Consider the following 14,727-nt stretch of genomic DNA (forward strand, 5'->3'; position numbering starts at 1 on the left):
GGAAGGGAGGCCACCGACCCCAGCCTTCCTGACTCCCCGAGGGGTGCCCGGGCACGGAGAGAACGGTTTCCCCGTAGCTTTTGTGGGACGCACAGGGAAGAAAGTGAATAGAAAGTGAAGAAATGATCTGCACAGCTTTTTTTGCAAGGTTCCCAGCATGTGAGGTGCTCCCTCCCTTAAATCCCCTCCTCCCCTCAAATTCCCTCTGGAGGCAGCACTCGTGGGTTTGAATCCCAGTTCTGTCCTCTGTTGCTGTGACCTTGGGGAAGTTAGTCAATCTCTGAGTCTCACTCCTGATTCCTCAGAGCTGGTGAGGAGAGAATGGCCAGTCGCCGGCCAGCAGGGGTCACGCCCCCTCACCGGGTGTCCTTCTCAAAAAGTCTAGAGAAACTGGCATCTGTGGGAAACTTCTGCATCCTTCAGGGAGCGGGAGGTGTCCCGGTGTTGTTTTCTTAGCCAGTCCCAGGTGGGAGAGGATTTGCAATTCAGCACCCTGCTCTTTTCCTGAACCTTGTGACTTGGCGAGGCTCCTGGGTGTAAAGAGAAGCCGCCTGCTCTGGGCTCAGTGTCGCCAGCCCAGCCTCCCAGCTCCTGAAATTAGCCGCTGCAGACACTGCTCTCCGGGCACTGGGTGAGGAGGCGGCTGGCATCCCTCGGGCCCGGCCATGGAGGAACAGGACCGCGCCTGCGGCTCCACCTGGGAGCCCTCACAGGGCAAGAGCCCCCCGGACTCACCTTGGTCATGGGTAAGGGCCAGGGCGTGGCCACTTGCAAACCACACCCCCTCCTCCCCCAGCTGAGGAGCGCTGATGGGACCTGCGGGTCTCACTGGGGATTTGTGCATTCCTACTTCTTCAAGTGAGTGACAGGACCAGCTGCTGCCCACGGGCCCCTGCTATGGAGGCTGCATTTATAGACGAGGGTTTAGAACTTATTCAAGAAGTGAAGGCTTTTTTCTTTGCCTTGGATGGAGAGAAATAGTGATTGCTTTGAGCCTCAAGATGGGGCGTAATTTGAGGGCTCCCGCTCGCCAGGCACAGTGCTGGGACCTCTTGTTGTCGTCTGTGTCTGCATGCGGGAGAGGAGGGAGGCCCTGAGTGTTGAAGTTACTGGACCGACACAGTCATTTAAGCATAGTTGTCTCAGAGAGTGTGATGTGTGTGCTGTGAGTGCCCCTGGACTCCAAGGCTGGTGGCTGCACCGTCCTGCCTTTTCTGGATCTCATCCTAGATGCCAAGGCTTTGTTCAAAGGTAGTTATTTTCATTTAAAGCCCCAAAGCAAGAGCAGAGGGTGCTCAGATAACCCCAAGTGGAAGTGGGGACCGAGGACGGAGCCTGGGCTAGAGTCAGGCCTTGTCCTTTCTTCCGGGTGTTCAGATAACCCCAAGTGGAAGTGGGGACCGAGGACGGAGCCTGGGCTAGAGTCAGGCCTTGTCCTTTCTTCTGGGTGTTCAGATAACCCCAAGTGGAAGTGGGGACCGAGGACAGAGCCTGGGCTAGAGTCAGGCCTTGTCCTTTCTTCTGAAGGCTGGAGGTTTGGCTGCAGTGAAGACAGGGTGTTAATCTCCCACCCCGAACGGCATCTAGGACACCTGTGATGTTCCTCAGCTGCAGAGGCTGGGCCGGCACTGGAGGGTTCCACACGTCCTGCAGGCAGAGAGAGCCTGGGGCCTTCTGCTCCCTACAGAGAAGAGGGTGAGGGTGTGGCGTGCGCGGGGCCGACAGAGCCTCCCGGCTGCCGGTTCCCCAAAGCGCCTGTCGCTTGCACTTCAGGCACGTTCCCCCCGCAGCGCGGCTCCTTTCCCTGCGGGGGCGAGGGGCCTTGCTGTTGGTGCTCGGGTCAAAATGCCGGGGGCCGGGGGCGGGGGCCCGAGAGAGAAAGAGTGTCTGGATTCTGCTCTCACCATTTGCCGCTTGGCCCTTTGGGCCGGTGTTTCCTGGGTGGACAGATGCCTGCAGAGGAGACTGGTCAACAAGCCTCCCTCTGCAGGCTGAGGACAGGAATGGGGCCTCCCCCAGCAGCGCTGTGCAGATCAGTGGCGCCCACGCTCGGGCTAAAGGGACGGTTTTGTGGTTAGCTGGGGATTAAGATGGCTGTGTCTCATTTCCATTCCTGGAATATCTCTCTTGGACAGAGCAGCCCCGTGCTGCCTGAGAAGCGCCCCTACTTCTCCCGCGTGGGGAGCGCTCTCAGAAACCTCTCCCAGGCCCACTCTGGGACCGAGTCTCCCCGGCCCTGGGATGCAAGTTTTATTATCGTGGGTATCTCTCTTGTGCAGCCCAGGCCGACACTGTCATTCCCATTTGACAGCCGAGCACACTGAGGCTTTGAAGTTGGGACTTGCCCGCCGCAGCTTGGGGGCCAGCGGAGGCCGGAGACAGGATAGCAGCCCCGCCTGTCTGTCATCCCTGGTACCCAAGGCCGCTGTGATCCGAGGAAGCTCAGACGATATCTGCTTTCTGCTTGTGTCTTTGGATTATCAGTTATTTTTCCTGGTTATAAAAGTATGTTTATTACAGAAGATTTAGAATCTACAGCAAAGTGTAAATAAGATAGTAAAATGCCAGTCATCTCACCCCTCGGGAGGTAGTCTGGGAACTTTGTAAACAGAGGTCGTGCTTCATTTCCCTGAAGGCTCATTATAGTTGAGTCGCAGAAAGGATTTCAAAGCCTCTGGTCCCTTTTTATTTCAACCTTTACACCGCCCTGTGTGCTTGATTCTAAAATCCTCAAAGGCCCCTTGGCTGTCGCACTGTGGCCTGGACCCCCGCTGCGTGGCGCCTGTGACTGTCCTCCCTGGGAGAGGCAGGCATCCGTGGCAGGAGCGGGGGAAGGGCGGGTGGGTTGCTGGACCCCGCTGGCTCCTGCGGGGTGTCCACCCCTGGGCGCGGGGTCTCAATGTGCCCGGGAACTTGGGCTTGGCTCGGGCCGATGCCCACGTCTGGGAGGTTCTGACCTGCTGTGCTGAAGGGTGTCTGCAGGGTGGGGATCCTGGGAGCCTAACTGGGCTCCAGTGAGAGAGCTGGCCTCCTTCCACTGCTGGGGGCTGGGTCCAGCCCTGGGAGGACAAAGGAGGGCCAGGTCCAGAGTCGGGCTTCAGCAAAGCAGAACTGGAACACAAAGGAAGAAATGAAGGCAGATGCCCAGATGGACAGACTGCCATGCAGGAACGCTTAGGAGGAGGCTGCAAGAGAGCTGGCCAAGCAGGGTGGGAGAGGCGGGAGCCACAGCTGCTGTGGCCAGGAGCCCGGGCTGGGCTGGCTGCTTGCGGGAAGGGGAAAAGTGGCTCGGCCACCGTGGGGCACCTTCATTCCTGGGGCTGGGAAAGGGCAGCTGGCAGCTGAGCCCTCGGAGGCACCTGTGAAGTTGGCACCAGCTACCTGAACATTGGCCACGACCCTTCCCAGACACTGTGGGCGTGATCTCCAGGCCCTGAGCCTGTGCAGAGCCCCAGGGGGCACAGAGATGGGTGAGACCTAGTCTCTACCCGCAAGAGGTCCGGGCGGAATTTGAGTGGGTGGGTTTGCACCGAGCCAGCTGCCAAGTTCATGGGGACACAGATCAGGAGGAATTCCTACTGGCAGGGCTGGAGAAGGCGTCTCTGAGAAGCTGACATTGGAACCAGGCCTTGGCGAAGGGTAGGATTTCAATAAACAGAGCACGCGGTGGGTGGAGTCTTCTGAGCCAAGGGTTCAGCCTGAGTGAAGGCTGGGCTTTGCGAGCACAGGGCGTTCCCCTAAAGCTAAGTCTGAAGGTTTTGTTCCTCAGGCCATTTGGGATTTTATTTCTCCTTAGCTGGGGCGTGCATGGTGACATTCGTCTTGGTCAGGCACCCAGCCTGTGAAAGAAAGCGCACAGTCACGGGCCAAATATGCGGGACCCAGCGTGAATCTGGGGGTGGGGGAGGCGGGAGCCATGGGGCTCGGGCGCTAGTTTTGCCACTTCCAAGTTTTGATTAACTGGAGCCTTAGTCTTCTCATCTGTAAAATGGGGCTTACGATACCTAATAATATAATAATCACAGGTATTGGGTAAATGGTAGCTATTATTCATAATAGCACCTAAACCCGAAAAAACGATAGCTTGTTACAGGTTGGACTGTGAATATCACAGTGAAGAGAAATCACGTCCTTCACATTTGGCCCGTGGGTCTTAGCACTGTCAGGAGGAAATGCACAAATCCAGACCCCCGTGTCCACTGATGCAGAGAGTTCTGAGGGAGTCTTTGTCCAGACATTTTGGCTCAGCATTCAAGGCCTCTCAAAAGCTGGCCTCACCTTCCTGCTCTTGGCTCTGTTTCTCCTACCGTGACCTTGTGCTGCACAGCGAGTGCCTTTCGTCAGAGGCGCTGAGCCAGTCGTGTTAGCTGGGTCTCCAGGGAGGTGGCCGTCAGGACCCCAGACCCATTCTGCCACCTCCAGCCCCTGAGACTTGGGCAGGGGCTGGAATTTGGGCCTCAACTGCTCAGAGCAAATGTTTGCTACCTAAATTCCTTTGGGAAAGCTGAGCGGAAGCCTAGACAGAAGCCAGATGATACCCTCCTGGACTCCTTTCTTCAGGGACCTCGGGGGCCTGCACCCCTGACTGTGGTGAGGGCATGGAAAGACAGACTCAGGGAAAGGGTCCACCTCTCCCTAGACCCGCAGCCGACTTGAAACACCTGTTTGCCCACCCGGTCCAGGGAGGCTCCCAAGAGGCTACTGTCTGGGATCAGCCTGGAACCGCCAGCCCCCTGGGTGTGTGTGCATGGGGAGGCGGAGACAGAAAAACTAGGAAGCCGTCCCCACGCGCCCTCGCTCTCCGGGAAGTAGAGCTTTGGCTTCTTTGCTCCTTCTCTCGGTGTCCTGGGCCCACCCGATCCCCCTTCAAGTGAAGTCACAGGGGAGGACTGGAGCGCCTCCTGGAGGCAGTACTCTGCCACTACACACAGGAGAACCACCACGGCCTCCTAACGCAACCATGAGGCAGATGGAACTTTAAGTAGGGTCAGAAACTTAGGATGAACATGGAAACTCAATGCAGCAAAGTCAGTGATTACTGGGTCCAATTTGAATTCCTCGCCATTGCGTTTGTTTGTGATTTAACTCCTTGCGTCAAACTGCTTTATTTATTTGGCCGTGCCGTGTGGTTTGCGGGATTTTGCTCCCCTGCCAGGGATTGAACCCAGCCCCTCGGGCAGTGAAAGTGCGGAGTCCTAACCACTGGACCACCAGGGAATTCCCAGCAGCAGACTGTTGTTGGAATACATTCTGCATCTTGCCCAGAGAGAGATGCGGTTCCTTCCTTCTCAACTGATCCCAGACCTACTCATCCTTTAAGGCCCGGCTCCCATGCCACCATCTCTGTAACATTTCAGTTAGTGTTTAAGGTTGAGGGCCCCCTCCCTCGTGTCAAGTAACGCGTCAATTTTCTCGGCTTCATGTTCTGGATGTTTCTGATGGAAAGAGATTTTGTTTCCCTTTATGGAATTGGAGCGCAGGGGACCCTGCCTTTAAACTCGGACTCCAGCTGGCACCCCTCCCCCACCGCCTGTTCTGTTCTCATAGTATTTACAGCCTCTTCTCTCCCGTTGAGCGGTGAGCTCCAAGCGAAGTGAGGGTGTCTCCATCTTGGCATCGCCACCCCTCCTAACACGGCTGCCTCTGCCTGGGTCAGTCGGATTTACACCTATTGTCCTGATGTAATTACTTGTAGCCTTTGGCTCTGGAATGGGCTCATCTCTCTACCTGGCCCACACCTGTCAGTCCACACCTGTGCCTGGCTTTGGGGCCATCCGCTCACCCGCAGCTTGTTCCCAAAGGTCTTTTCTCACTGCCACTTAGGGGTCCTAGTCATCTCCCCCACCCCTCCGGTCAGGGCTAGAGCGGGTGGAGGGCTTTGTGTGGTAGCGCTGTGTTTCATGCAAAGATTAGGATGTAGCGTTAGTGCAAGGGACAGATATTGTGTGGGGTCCAGTTCCCTGCCGATGCTGACCCCTGCAGACACCATGCCTTGCCATGTTAGCAGAAAAAGTAAGGGAATAGATTAAATAGCTTCTCTGCTGGGGCTCAACGCCCAGCTCTCCGCCTTGCTAGCTGGTGACTGACCTTTCGTAGACGCCTTTCCTTGTGTGCAAAAAGGATTTTGTGAGAACTCAATGAGTTCAAAGCCATAAAGCACTTAGTATGCACGTAACGAGTGCTGGTTCTTGTTAAATCCAGCACAGGCCCTGTTTCCCGCAGCCTTAAAGCAGATTTCCATTCCCTCTCTTAAGCCTTGCATGATTGGCCTTTTTGTCACCAGGTGACCTCTCTCCTGGAACGCTATACTCACGTGATGTGCGATGTTCGCCCCCTAAGATCCTCCTGGGAAGTGAGACAGTGAGGAAAGAGCAGATCTGCATCTTCTATCCCATTCCTCTCTGGAAAACAGCAAGAGAAATTGTCATGCACGGTTGAACATATTATTTTTTGTTCTCCCCCTCTCTATTTTGCCAAAGTATAATTAATTGAATGCATTTACATTAAAAGTATGAACATGATGAGGGCTCCTCTCTTTGCCAACACTAAGCTTTGTTGTACATGTATACGTGCTATTGAGAAGCAAAATGCCGAGGTGCCCTAGAGCTGTGGACCCAGCTTTCCAAATGACTAGTTATCTGACCTTGGACAAGGTCATGTCTCTGAGAGGCTCAGTTTCTCTGCCTGGTGCTGGGAGGCTCAGATGAGTTATGTGAGTTGAAGCACTTCGCAAACTGTAGTAGGGCTCCCTAGAGATGCAGTTGAACTCGTGGGTATCCGCTCTGCCTGCCCTAGACCCTGCGGGGCTGCAGAAGAAGGGCACGTGCTCTCGAACTGAAACGATAGCCAGCCAGATTATGTGGCAGAAAGCTGGCGAGTTATGCTTTGAACCGTGAGGTCTGGAGCCTGAGGACGCTCAGGTTCAGAGATGGAAACCCTTGGAGTGAGGCCACTCGGGAAGTCGGCTTTTTGTGGCAGGTGGGCCTGGAGCTGAACCTGAGGGCTGGGAAGCGGGGCTGAGAAGGGAGAAAGAGAGAAAAGAGGCCTGGGGCAGCTTTTGATTTGGAGAGCTGCAGGTGCGCACTTCCTGGCCCCTGACCCTCACCCCCCCCACCCCCCCCACCCCCGCCCCCGGACTCCGCAGAGGAGAGAAGGCGGAGGCGGGGCCGCCCCTGCACCTGCAGTGCCTCCCCTTTTCCCGCCTCCGCCAACTTGCTCTTAGCCTCTCTGATGCTCCGGCTCTTCATCTTTACAACGGGGCTAATACACCGCCTTGGCTAGCTTACTGTGAAGGTAAATGGGGTGAGGTTTGTAGAGCCTTATTTTATTTTTCTCTTAGCAGCTGCATGAAAAATGCAGTAGAAGGAGCTGTGGGAAAAGTATAACTTCACTGAAAATTCAACGTGAACTGTAAAGTTCGTGAACCACAGGCTGGTGTCATGCTGGTTCTCTCTGATCCAGGGGGTGGCCCTGGATCTGGGCTGGCTTCTGGAGCTGGAAACCCACCCTTTTTCAGTGTCAGGAATGATCCCCACGTGAGCAGGCACGTCTGGGGAGCATGGGCCAGCCAGGGGCATGTGAACCTCTTGTCTTTTTTTCAAGGAAGAAGCACTGTGACCCAGAGCTGGAGGGTTGGGAGGTGTTGGAGATGAACGGCTGATGGTGCCAAAGGCTTCAGTGATTCACAGTGGAAATACAGACTAGGGCAATGTTGTGTGACGTATGCGTTGACGTGACCTTTTCTTGGGAAAGACTACTGTTTATCCTGAGAGAATGCACTTCCCACTTTGGGGAGGTTAAAGTATCTTTCCTTTATGAAATGATTATTATAGTAGATTCCTTCCTTCCTTCCTTCCTTCCTTCCTTCCTTCCTTCCTTCCTTCCTTCCTTCTTAAGATAAAGAGTTGACAGTTCTATGTCACTAATCACCCGTGCTCCTCCAAACAAAAGTAATAAAAGATTACTGTCTCTTTATTCATTTATTCATTCTAGTAATAAATACTCATTAAGTTTCTATTATGTGGCAGACATCTTTCTAGGCACTGGAGATGAAGCAGCAGATAAAAGGGCCGAATATCCCTGCCCCGCTAGAGCTTACATTCTAGGTGGAGGAGAAAAGAATGAGCAAATAAAAAGGAAACTATATGCCAGATGGAGAGCGGGGGTATAAAGTAAAGTAGGGAGCATAAGATGGGAGGATGACGAGCTCTCAGATGGAGAGGTCAGGGCAGATCTCCCTGAGAAGGTGAGAGTTGAGCACTCCCCTAGTAGAGAACCTGGGGGAGGGGTTGCCCCCGTCAGTCGTCCACTGATCCTTCAAGGCCTTGTCCAAGTGCAGCCTTTGCCTGGAAACCCCAGCTGCAAGTGATGTCTCCATCCTCAAGCCCCATCCTCTTTTTGGAACTTGGCACACACGGTCTTTCATTGTAGTTGTTCCAAGACTGGTCCCTGGCACACAGCAAGTGCTTGGCATTTGTTGAAGGAACAGGTGAATGAATGAAATGACAAAGTGAGAACCCCCAGGTCTTTATCACTTGATGGCGAGCTTTTGCCTGGTCTGGTCTTCATTTATGCACTGCTAGCACTTACTGTGTGATCACCCACAGCCCTGCCCTGGGTGGATGGGATGCACTTGGAGAGGAAGGAACCAGGGAGTAGGTGGGCCTTAGAAGCAATTGAGAGATGGCTCTGTAGGTACTTCCCTGGTGGTCCAGCGGTTCAGACTCTGTGCTTCCACTGCAGGGGGCGTGGGTTCGATCCCTGGTCAGGGAACAACGATCCCTGCGAGCCACGCGACACAGCCCCCCAAAAAAAGAAAAAACAAGGAATCTCCGAGGTTGCTCTGTAGTTAGGCCCAAGGGTGAAATGGGGGCAAAGACCAGAATGTCAGGAAGGAAAGACTCTGGGAAAGGAGATGGCTCATAGGAAAGGGTGGTACCGGAGGGTCTCGCCCAGGTGAGGTATTCTGGAATGTCTGAAGTTAGTGGATATTGGCTGCTGGACAGAGGCTGTGTGGTGTGTTTTGGGGGGTGAGCTGGCCTGGTTTAAAGGCACAGGACTGGGGTGGATGGCCACCAGCTGGGTGCCGTGAGCAGAGCGTATGCTCACCAGAAAGATCATACCCATCCCACGCGAGTGATCTAGAAGATGCCTGCTCTTGAGGCTCTGGTGGTCGGACGCTAGCTTCTGTTGTTATCTGTCCTGTGTGAGATGCCATAAATCCATTCCTTGCAGGGTGTATGGTTGGGTTGCAGTCTAACGGTGATGAATCGACATGAGTCCTTCTGTCAGACAAGAGCCCTGTTTCTCATCTTCCCCCTCCGCCCTGGATGCCCTGGGGGCTGAGCCTTTCTAAGTGCCCAGTTGCGGGATTGCTCTGAGACTAGATTCCAGGAATAATCTCTCCACTTCCTCCCCTAATTCTAAATCCTGCTCCATTGCGTGGCTTTTGACGGTAGTTTTCAACAGTTTGATTACTTGAGTTTTTTTCCCAAGCTGCTTAGATCCTTTTTGGATTTGTTAAAGGATATAAGCAAACAATAAGCAAAAGTTTGGAATAAAAATACCTAATGTCTTCTTAATTTATCAGGATTGACAGGAAAGCAGGACGTTCTGGGAATGTGACACTCCTAGTTGGTTGGTCTGTAGTCTGGGGGGAGGGGCTGAAGAATGTGACATCTCCTTCAGCGGGGACAGCACGGGGGCGGGGGGGGGGGGCAAGAGGGGCGCCTCTGAACTTTTGAAGAGTTTATTGTCACCAGGATGAAGAGAATGAGAGTCTCTCTCAGTAGGAGGGGAACACAAAGAGTTTGAATGTCTGGAGGTCTAGGTTCTAAGCCACAGTGTGGCTTTGAGCAGGCCTGCTGTCACTTTGGAGCCTTGCCTCCGCCCCCATAGAGCCGTCTGCAGACCACAGGAGACCCTGTCTGTGTAGCTACAGGCACAGGAGTGCCCACTCTGCAGAGCTAAGCTCACTATTCCTCAAGCCTTATCAGCTGCCTTGTAGAATGAGGGTGCGGCAGGGCTGCCATGTAGGGTCCTGCAGTTGCGGTCCGCACAGAGTGCTGGCTCAAGGGCAACTGGGGGTGAAAAGCCAACCTGCACTCCGCTCACCAAGCCTGCTGGACTCTGGGACTGAGGGTGGCTGTGACAGTCGGGAGGAAGGGGCACCTTTTTGTAATCTGTTCAAACAAAGGGGTGCTCTTTCTGCACTCTGCGCTCCAGAGGGGCCCTGTGTGCCAGCTGTGGCCCGGGGAGTTGGGCCTGAGCACGCTTTTCAGCACTTGCATTCCCCGATACGAAACCCTTGCTATCAATGAAAATATCTGCAGATCCCTCCCTGTAAATGAAGTAAAAACGGGGCAACTTGTGAAATGCCAAGATGGCAAGTTTGGTGCCCTCCCTTCTCAAGCGCCCACATCAGCCACCACCTTGTCCCCACCCTCGCTCTCTTCACCGTCACCCAGGGCTCCATGCAGCATACTCTGAAGCCCCTGGAGAGGGAGGTAACCTCCTGTGGTCCGTCCAAGTGGACCATCTTGGAATCACAGCCTAGAATTCTTCAGGGAGCAAAATGGAGTGACAGTCTCTGGACTTCAGATGGGTGCGCTGAGCCCTTCTGTGGAGCCATAGCTGGGGGACCCTGTTTCCATGTCCTGTTACATCCAGCGGGCCCTGCACGTTCCTCCTTTACTCCGTAAACGTGCAGCCCTTCGTAGGGAGCATCTAACTGCTGTCCTTCGGTGTCCTGGCCCAGAAATGCCCTCTAGAGAGCGCTGTGACACTGGGACCCAGGACAGGGCATACCTGGGGAGGGACCATGTCCCCTCTGCTCCATGCAAGTGCGGGACAAATGAAAACTGAATCAATATACAAAACATTTTGGCCAACAATTAGAGAGTTGTGTTGAAATTCTTGAGTGAATTATTTTTATCTAAGGTGATGTGAACTTCAAAGGAGTTCAAGATAAAGGAAATGGGGACTTGGGCTAGCTAGTGACTTCCCCTGATTTGACCCAGGCAGAAACTTAGTTTATTAATAGACATTTGGCGGACACTTCACGTTTAAAGGTGAAGCAAGATGGGCTCAAGTTTCTAGGTGTTGTCCAATTAGAAATGCCAAACAGGTAAGAGGTCACCAGATGGAAAGAGAAAGAACAGTAAGTCTTACAGGCTGAACACTGAGCGGCCACCTGGTAGAGTAGTGTTTTTGCAAACATATGAGTTATTCGCAATTTATGGATAATTTAAAGTTCTTTCAGATTGATACATGTCCAGGTTTATTATTGTTGTTGCTGTTTACTGAGTGCTTCCTGTATGCTAGGCACCCGATGAAGCATTTTTCTTTTTGTCTTATCAGTCTTCATAAGTACCATGTGAGTGGATTTTAGCCTCCTTTACACACAGAGGCGCTTAGAGAGATTACGTAAGTGGCCTGAGGTCTCACAACTAGCGGTGAAACCATTATTCCTGCTTCTAAAAACCTGCCCTCTCCACCGGAAATGCTGCCTTGCTGTTTTTCTCTGGAAGCTTTCGCAGGAATGAGCTCTTTCACGGGAGCCAGTCTCCCAGCTTCACGTCTCTGCTCAGCCCTGTTGCTCAGGGTTAGAGATTTGACTCTCCAGCAGGGACCGTCTCACTTGAATGACGGTCATTTTTCAACTGGCCCCGTTGCTCCTTGCCTCTTCCTGGGGTGACCTGGCGGCGGAGCAGTGGAGGTGGGGTTAGCAGGAGAGACACTGTTCTCCGTGGCTCCCCCCCTGGGAGATTTTTTTGGTTGAGAGAGAACACTTCTTGGTATATGGGCTTCTCGAATGTTAGATGGGAAGGGAGGGGCCTTGCTGGCTGTCACCTAATCTAGTCTTACACTCACAGCTGACCCCTGGGACTCCTGTGGTCACTACCAGTCCTGGACATCAGACTCACGGGGTTTCCAAATAATACAGAATCAGAATCTGTGGGGTTTAGCTCCCCGTGTCTCTGTTTTCTTAGAAGTTCCCCGGTGATCCAGGCATAGAAACACAATTCTGGTCACGCTGAGCTCTCAAGTTTTCCCCAAATCCACCCCCTCCACGCTTCTGCCCCCTGTTCACGAAGTTCCCTCCCTCCCTCTTTGTTCAGCGAGCTCTTACTTGCCCTTCAAAACCCAATTCCTGGGTCACTTTCTTAGTGAATCTTCTTGTCTACTCTTGGAGAGCAAATGAATTCCACCTTCCTCTGGTGCTGGTTGTACTTCGTATCCATCAGTCTAGAGCTGACTTCATTGTATCAGTTAGTTCTGCAGCCTTGTTTCCCTACCGGATGGTGAGCTTCTTGAGGACAGAAACTCTGCTGTGTTTCTCTGGTTTCCCAGCACCTGACAGGATCTGGGGGAGAGAAGCAATTCCGAGAATGGAAGTGGGAGGTGGGGCAGCTTAACTGCAGGCCAGCATTTAGGAAACAACATTCACCTTTTTTTTTTTTTTTTTTTTTTTTTGTGGTACGCGGGCCTCTCACTGTTGTGGCCTCTCCCGTTGCGGAGCACAGGCTCCGGACGAGCAGGCTCAGCAGCAATGACTCACGGGACCAGCCGCTCCGCGGCATGTGGGATCCTCCCGGACCGGGGCACGAACCCGTGTCCCCTGCATCGGCAGGCGGACTCTCAACCACTGTGCCACCAGAGAAGCCCAACATTCACCTTTTTGTAAGGTTAACCCTTGCCTCCAGCTGGACCTCCTGTGCTACCCAGAATCAGTCTTGTATGTATATTTAATAAATTGAATCTTATTATTAAAACATATATAGTTAACCCTTGAACAAGACAGGTTTGAACTCTGCGGGTCCACTTATGTGAGGGTTTTTTCAATAAATACATACTACGATGTGATCCTTGGTTGGCTGAATCTGCCCATGCAGAACCGCAGATGTAGAACCGCAGACGCAGAACCGCAGATGCAAAAGGCCAGCTGCAAAGTTCTATGCGAGTTTTCGACAGCACGGGGGTCAGTGCCCCTAAGCCCTGCATTCTTCAAGGGTCAGCTGTATTGATAAAATCAATATAGTTAACAAAGATAAATAAAAATATATTTAACAAAATATTAAATATATCTATATTTATTTAATTATAAATATATTTAAGATGTATTTGTGCATTAAATATATAGGTTTAAGTATAATAAATATATGATATATATATAAAATATAAATATATGATGTATAATATTTTTATATATTATTTGTATTATATATAAATATATATTATTTATATATAATAATATATTAATAAATATAATTTTATGATAAATAAAATCTATAAATACATAATAAAAATATAATAAATTTTATGATAAATATGTGATAATATTTTTATATTATTTATATTATATATATATATATTTTTTAGTGACTATGTCTTTTTTCCAAGGTATGTAGACAGCGTTCACAACGCTGCTTCATCTTTTCTTCTCCAGACTAGATATGCTCAGTTCCTTCCACTGGCTCTTTGTTGTGAGACATGATTTCTGATTCTGTCGACACCCACTTGGACTCTTTGGGAAGACCCTAGTTTGCTAGTGTCCTTCTTAAAGTTTTATCTGACCAGTGGCCCCCGCCTCCTTGTTCTAGATCTTATATATCTCTTACTGTTTTCTAAGATCAAAGCATTCAGAGCTAACTGCTGATGGCTAAGCCTTCCCTATCTTCTAGTTGCACAACTGACTTTTTGAGCCTTAGTTTATCTGTCTTAAACGTCATTTCATTGGCTTTAGACCTGTCAGAGTCCTTTGGTGCTTTAATTGTTATCCAATGTACTGATTTTGTTACATCTGGAAATCTGACTTACTTGCTTTCCTTTTCACGTTCCTCAGGAATGTTAGTTTAACTAGCTGTACTTATTACTATATTACCTAACCCAAATTATCCAACCTATCTTTTAGGGGCATCATGAAAGATTTTATCAAATGCCTTGGTCAGACCTTTAATACCCTTGTGTGTGTGTGTGTGTGTGTGTGTGTGTGTGCGCGCGTGTATGATATTCTCCTGATCTGCCAACCTAAGTATTCTATGAAAAAGAAAGCATTTTCTTTGCCAGGCTTATTTTTTGTGGATTCTGGTGGCTGCCAGGCTGTCCACGCCCCTGGCTTTTTAACACTAAGAATGACTCACTTGGGGGCATGCAGGGTAAAGTCTGCATGGTGAACATGCCTTTGCTGGGAACATTGACTCACTATGTATCCTAAGGAAACACCGGCATATTCAAAGTAAAAAGTCATAGCCTATTACTCCTGCCAGGATTTTGAATGTTTCCGCTTCCTGTGAAAGTGCCGCCAGAAAGGTTGGTCCCACTTCCTTCTTGCTTTGCTCTGACGTTTACTGACCTTGTGACTTCAGAACGTCCCTCTGCGCTAGAGTGGCTTCATCTGTAAAATGGGTTGCTGTGAGGGTTAAACGATGTAATACATGCTTCCTAAATACCAGAATGACCTGGGAGCTTTGAGAAGGTCCTGGGTTCTCCCGCTAGAGATTTCAATTCAGCGGGTTAGAGTGGGCCTGGAAGAAGGACTGTTAGTGAATTTTCCAGTTGATTCTGCTGAGCAAGCAGGTTTAGATCCCAAGTCGTAGTGTTTGTAAAGTGCTTAGCAAACAGCCAGTGCCCTGCACAGGCCCTCACCCCCTTTCCTTCTCCCATATCCCCTCCTCTCCTTTCCTCCGAGACACCCAGGGCTCTGGTGTTGTCCACTTTGTGTCCCAG

General features: G+C 51.4%; 1 protein-coding gene across 3 annotated transcripts in view; it reads left to right on the forward strand.

Moving 5' to 3' along the window:
- The first annotated feature begins 613 nt into the window (after window positions 1-613).
- Window positions 614-14,727, forward strand: part of LPIN1 (lipin 1) — a 121,560-nt gene continuing 107,446 nt past the window's right edge. For 2 of the 3 annotated variants that reach the window (XM_082672908.1, XM_082672909.1), the window contains exon 1: window positions 614-746. In XM_082672908.1, the coding sequence (XP_082529034.1) occupies window positions 666-746 (81 nt within the window). In that variant the 5' untranslated portion in view covers window positions 614-665. Of the gene's footprint in view, window positions 747-3,587; window positions 3,640-14,727 lie in introns of those variants that run through there. The other variant, XM_082672910.1, reaches the window with a different exon arrangement.

Source organism: Grampus griseus (genome assembly GCF_964374135.1).
Source record: "Grampus griseus genome assembly, chromosome: 15".
Lineage (NCBI taxonomy): Eukaryota > Metazoa > Chordata > Mammalia > Artiodactyla > Delphinidae > Grampus > Grampus griseus.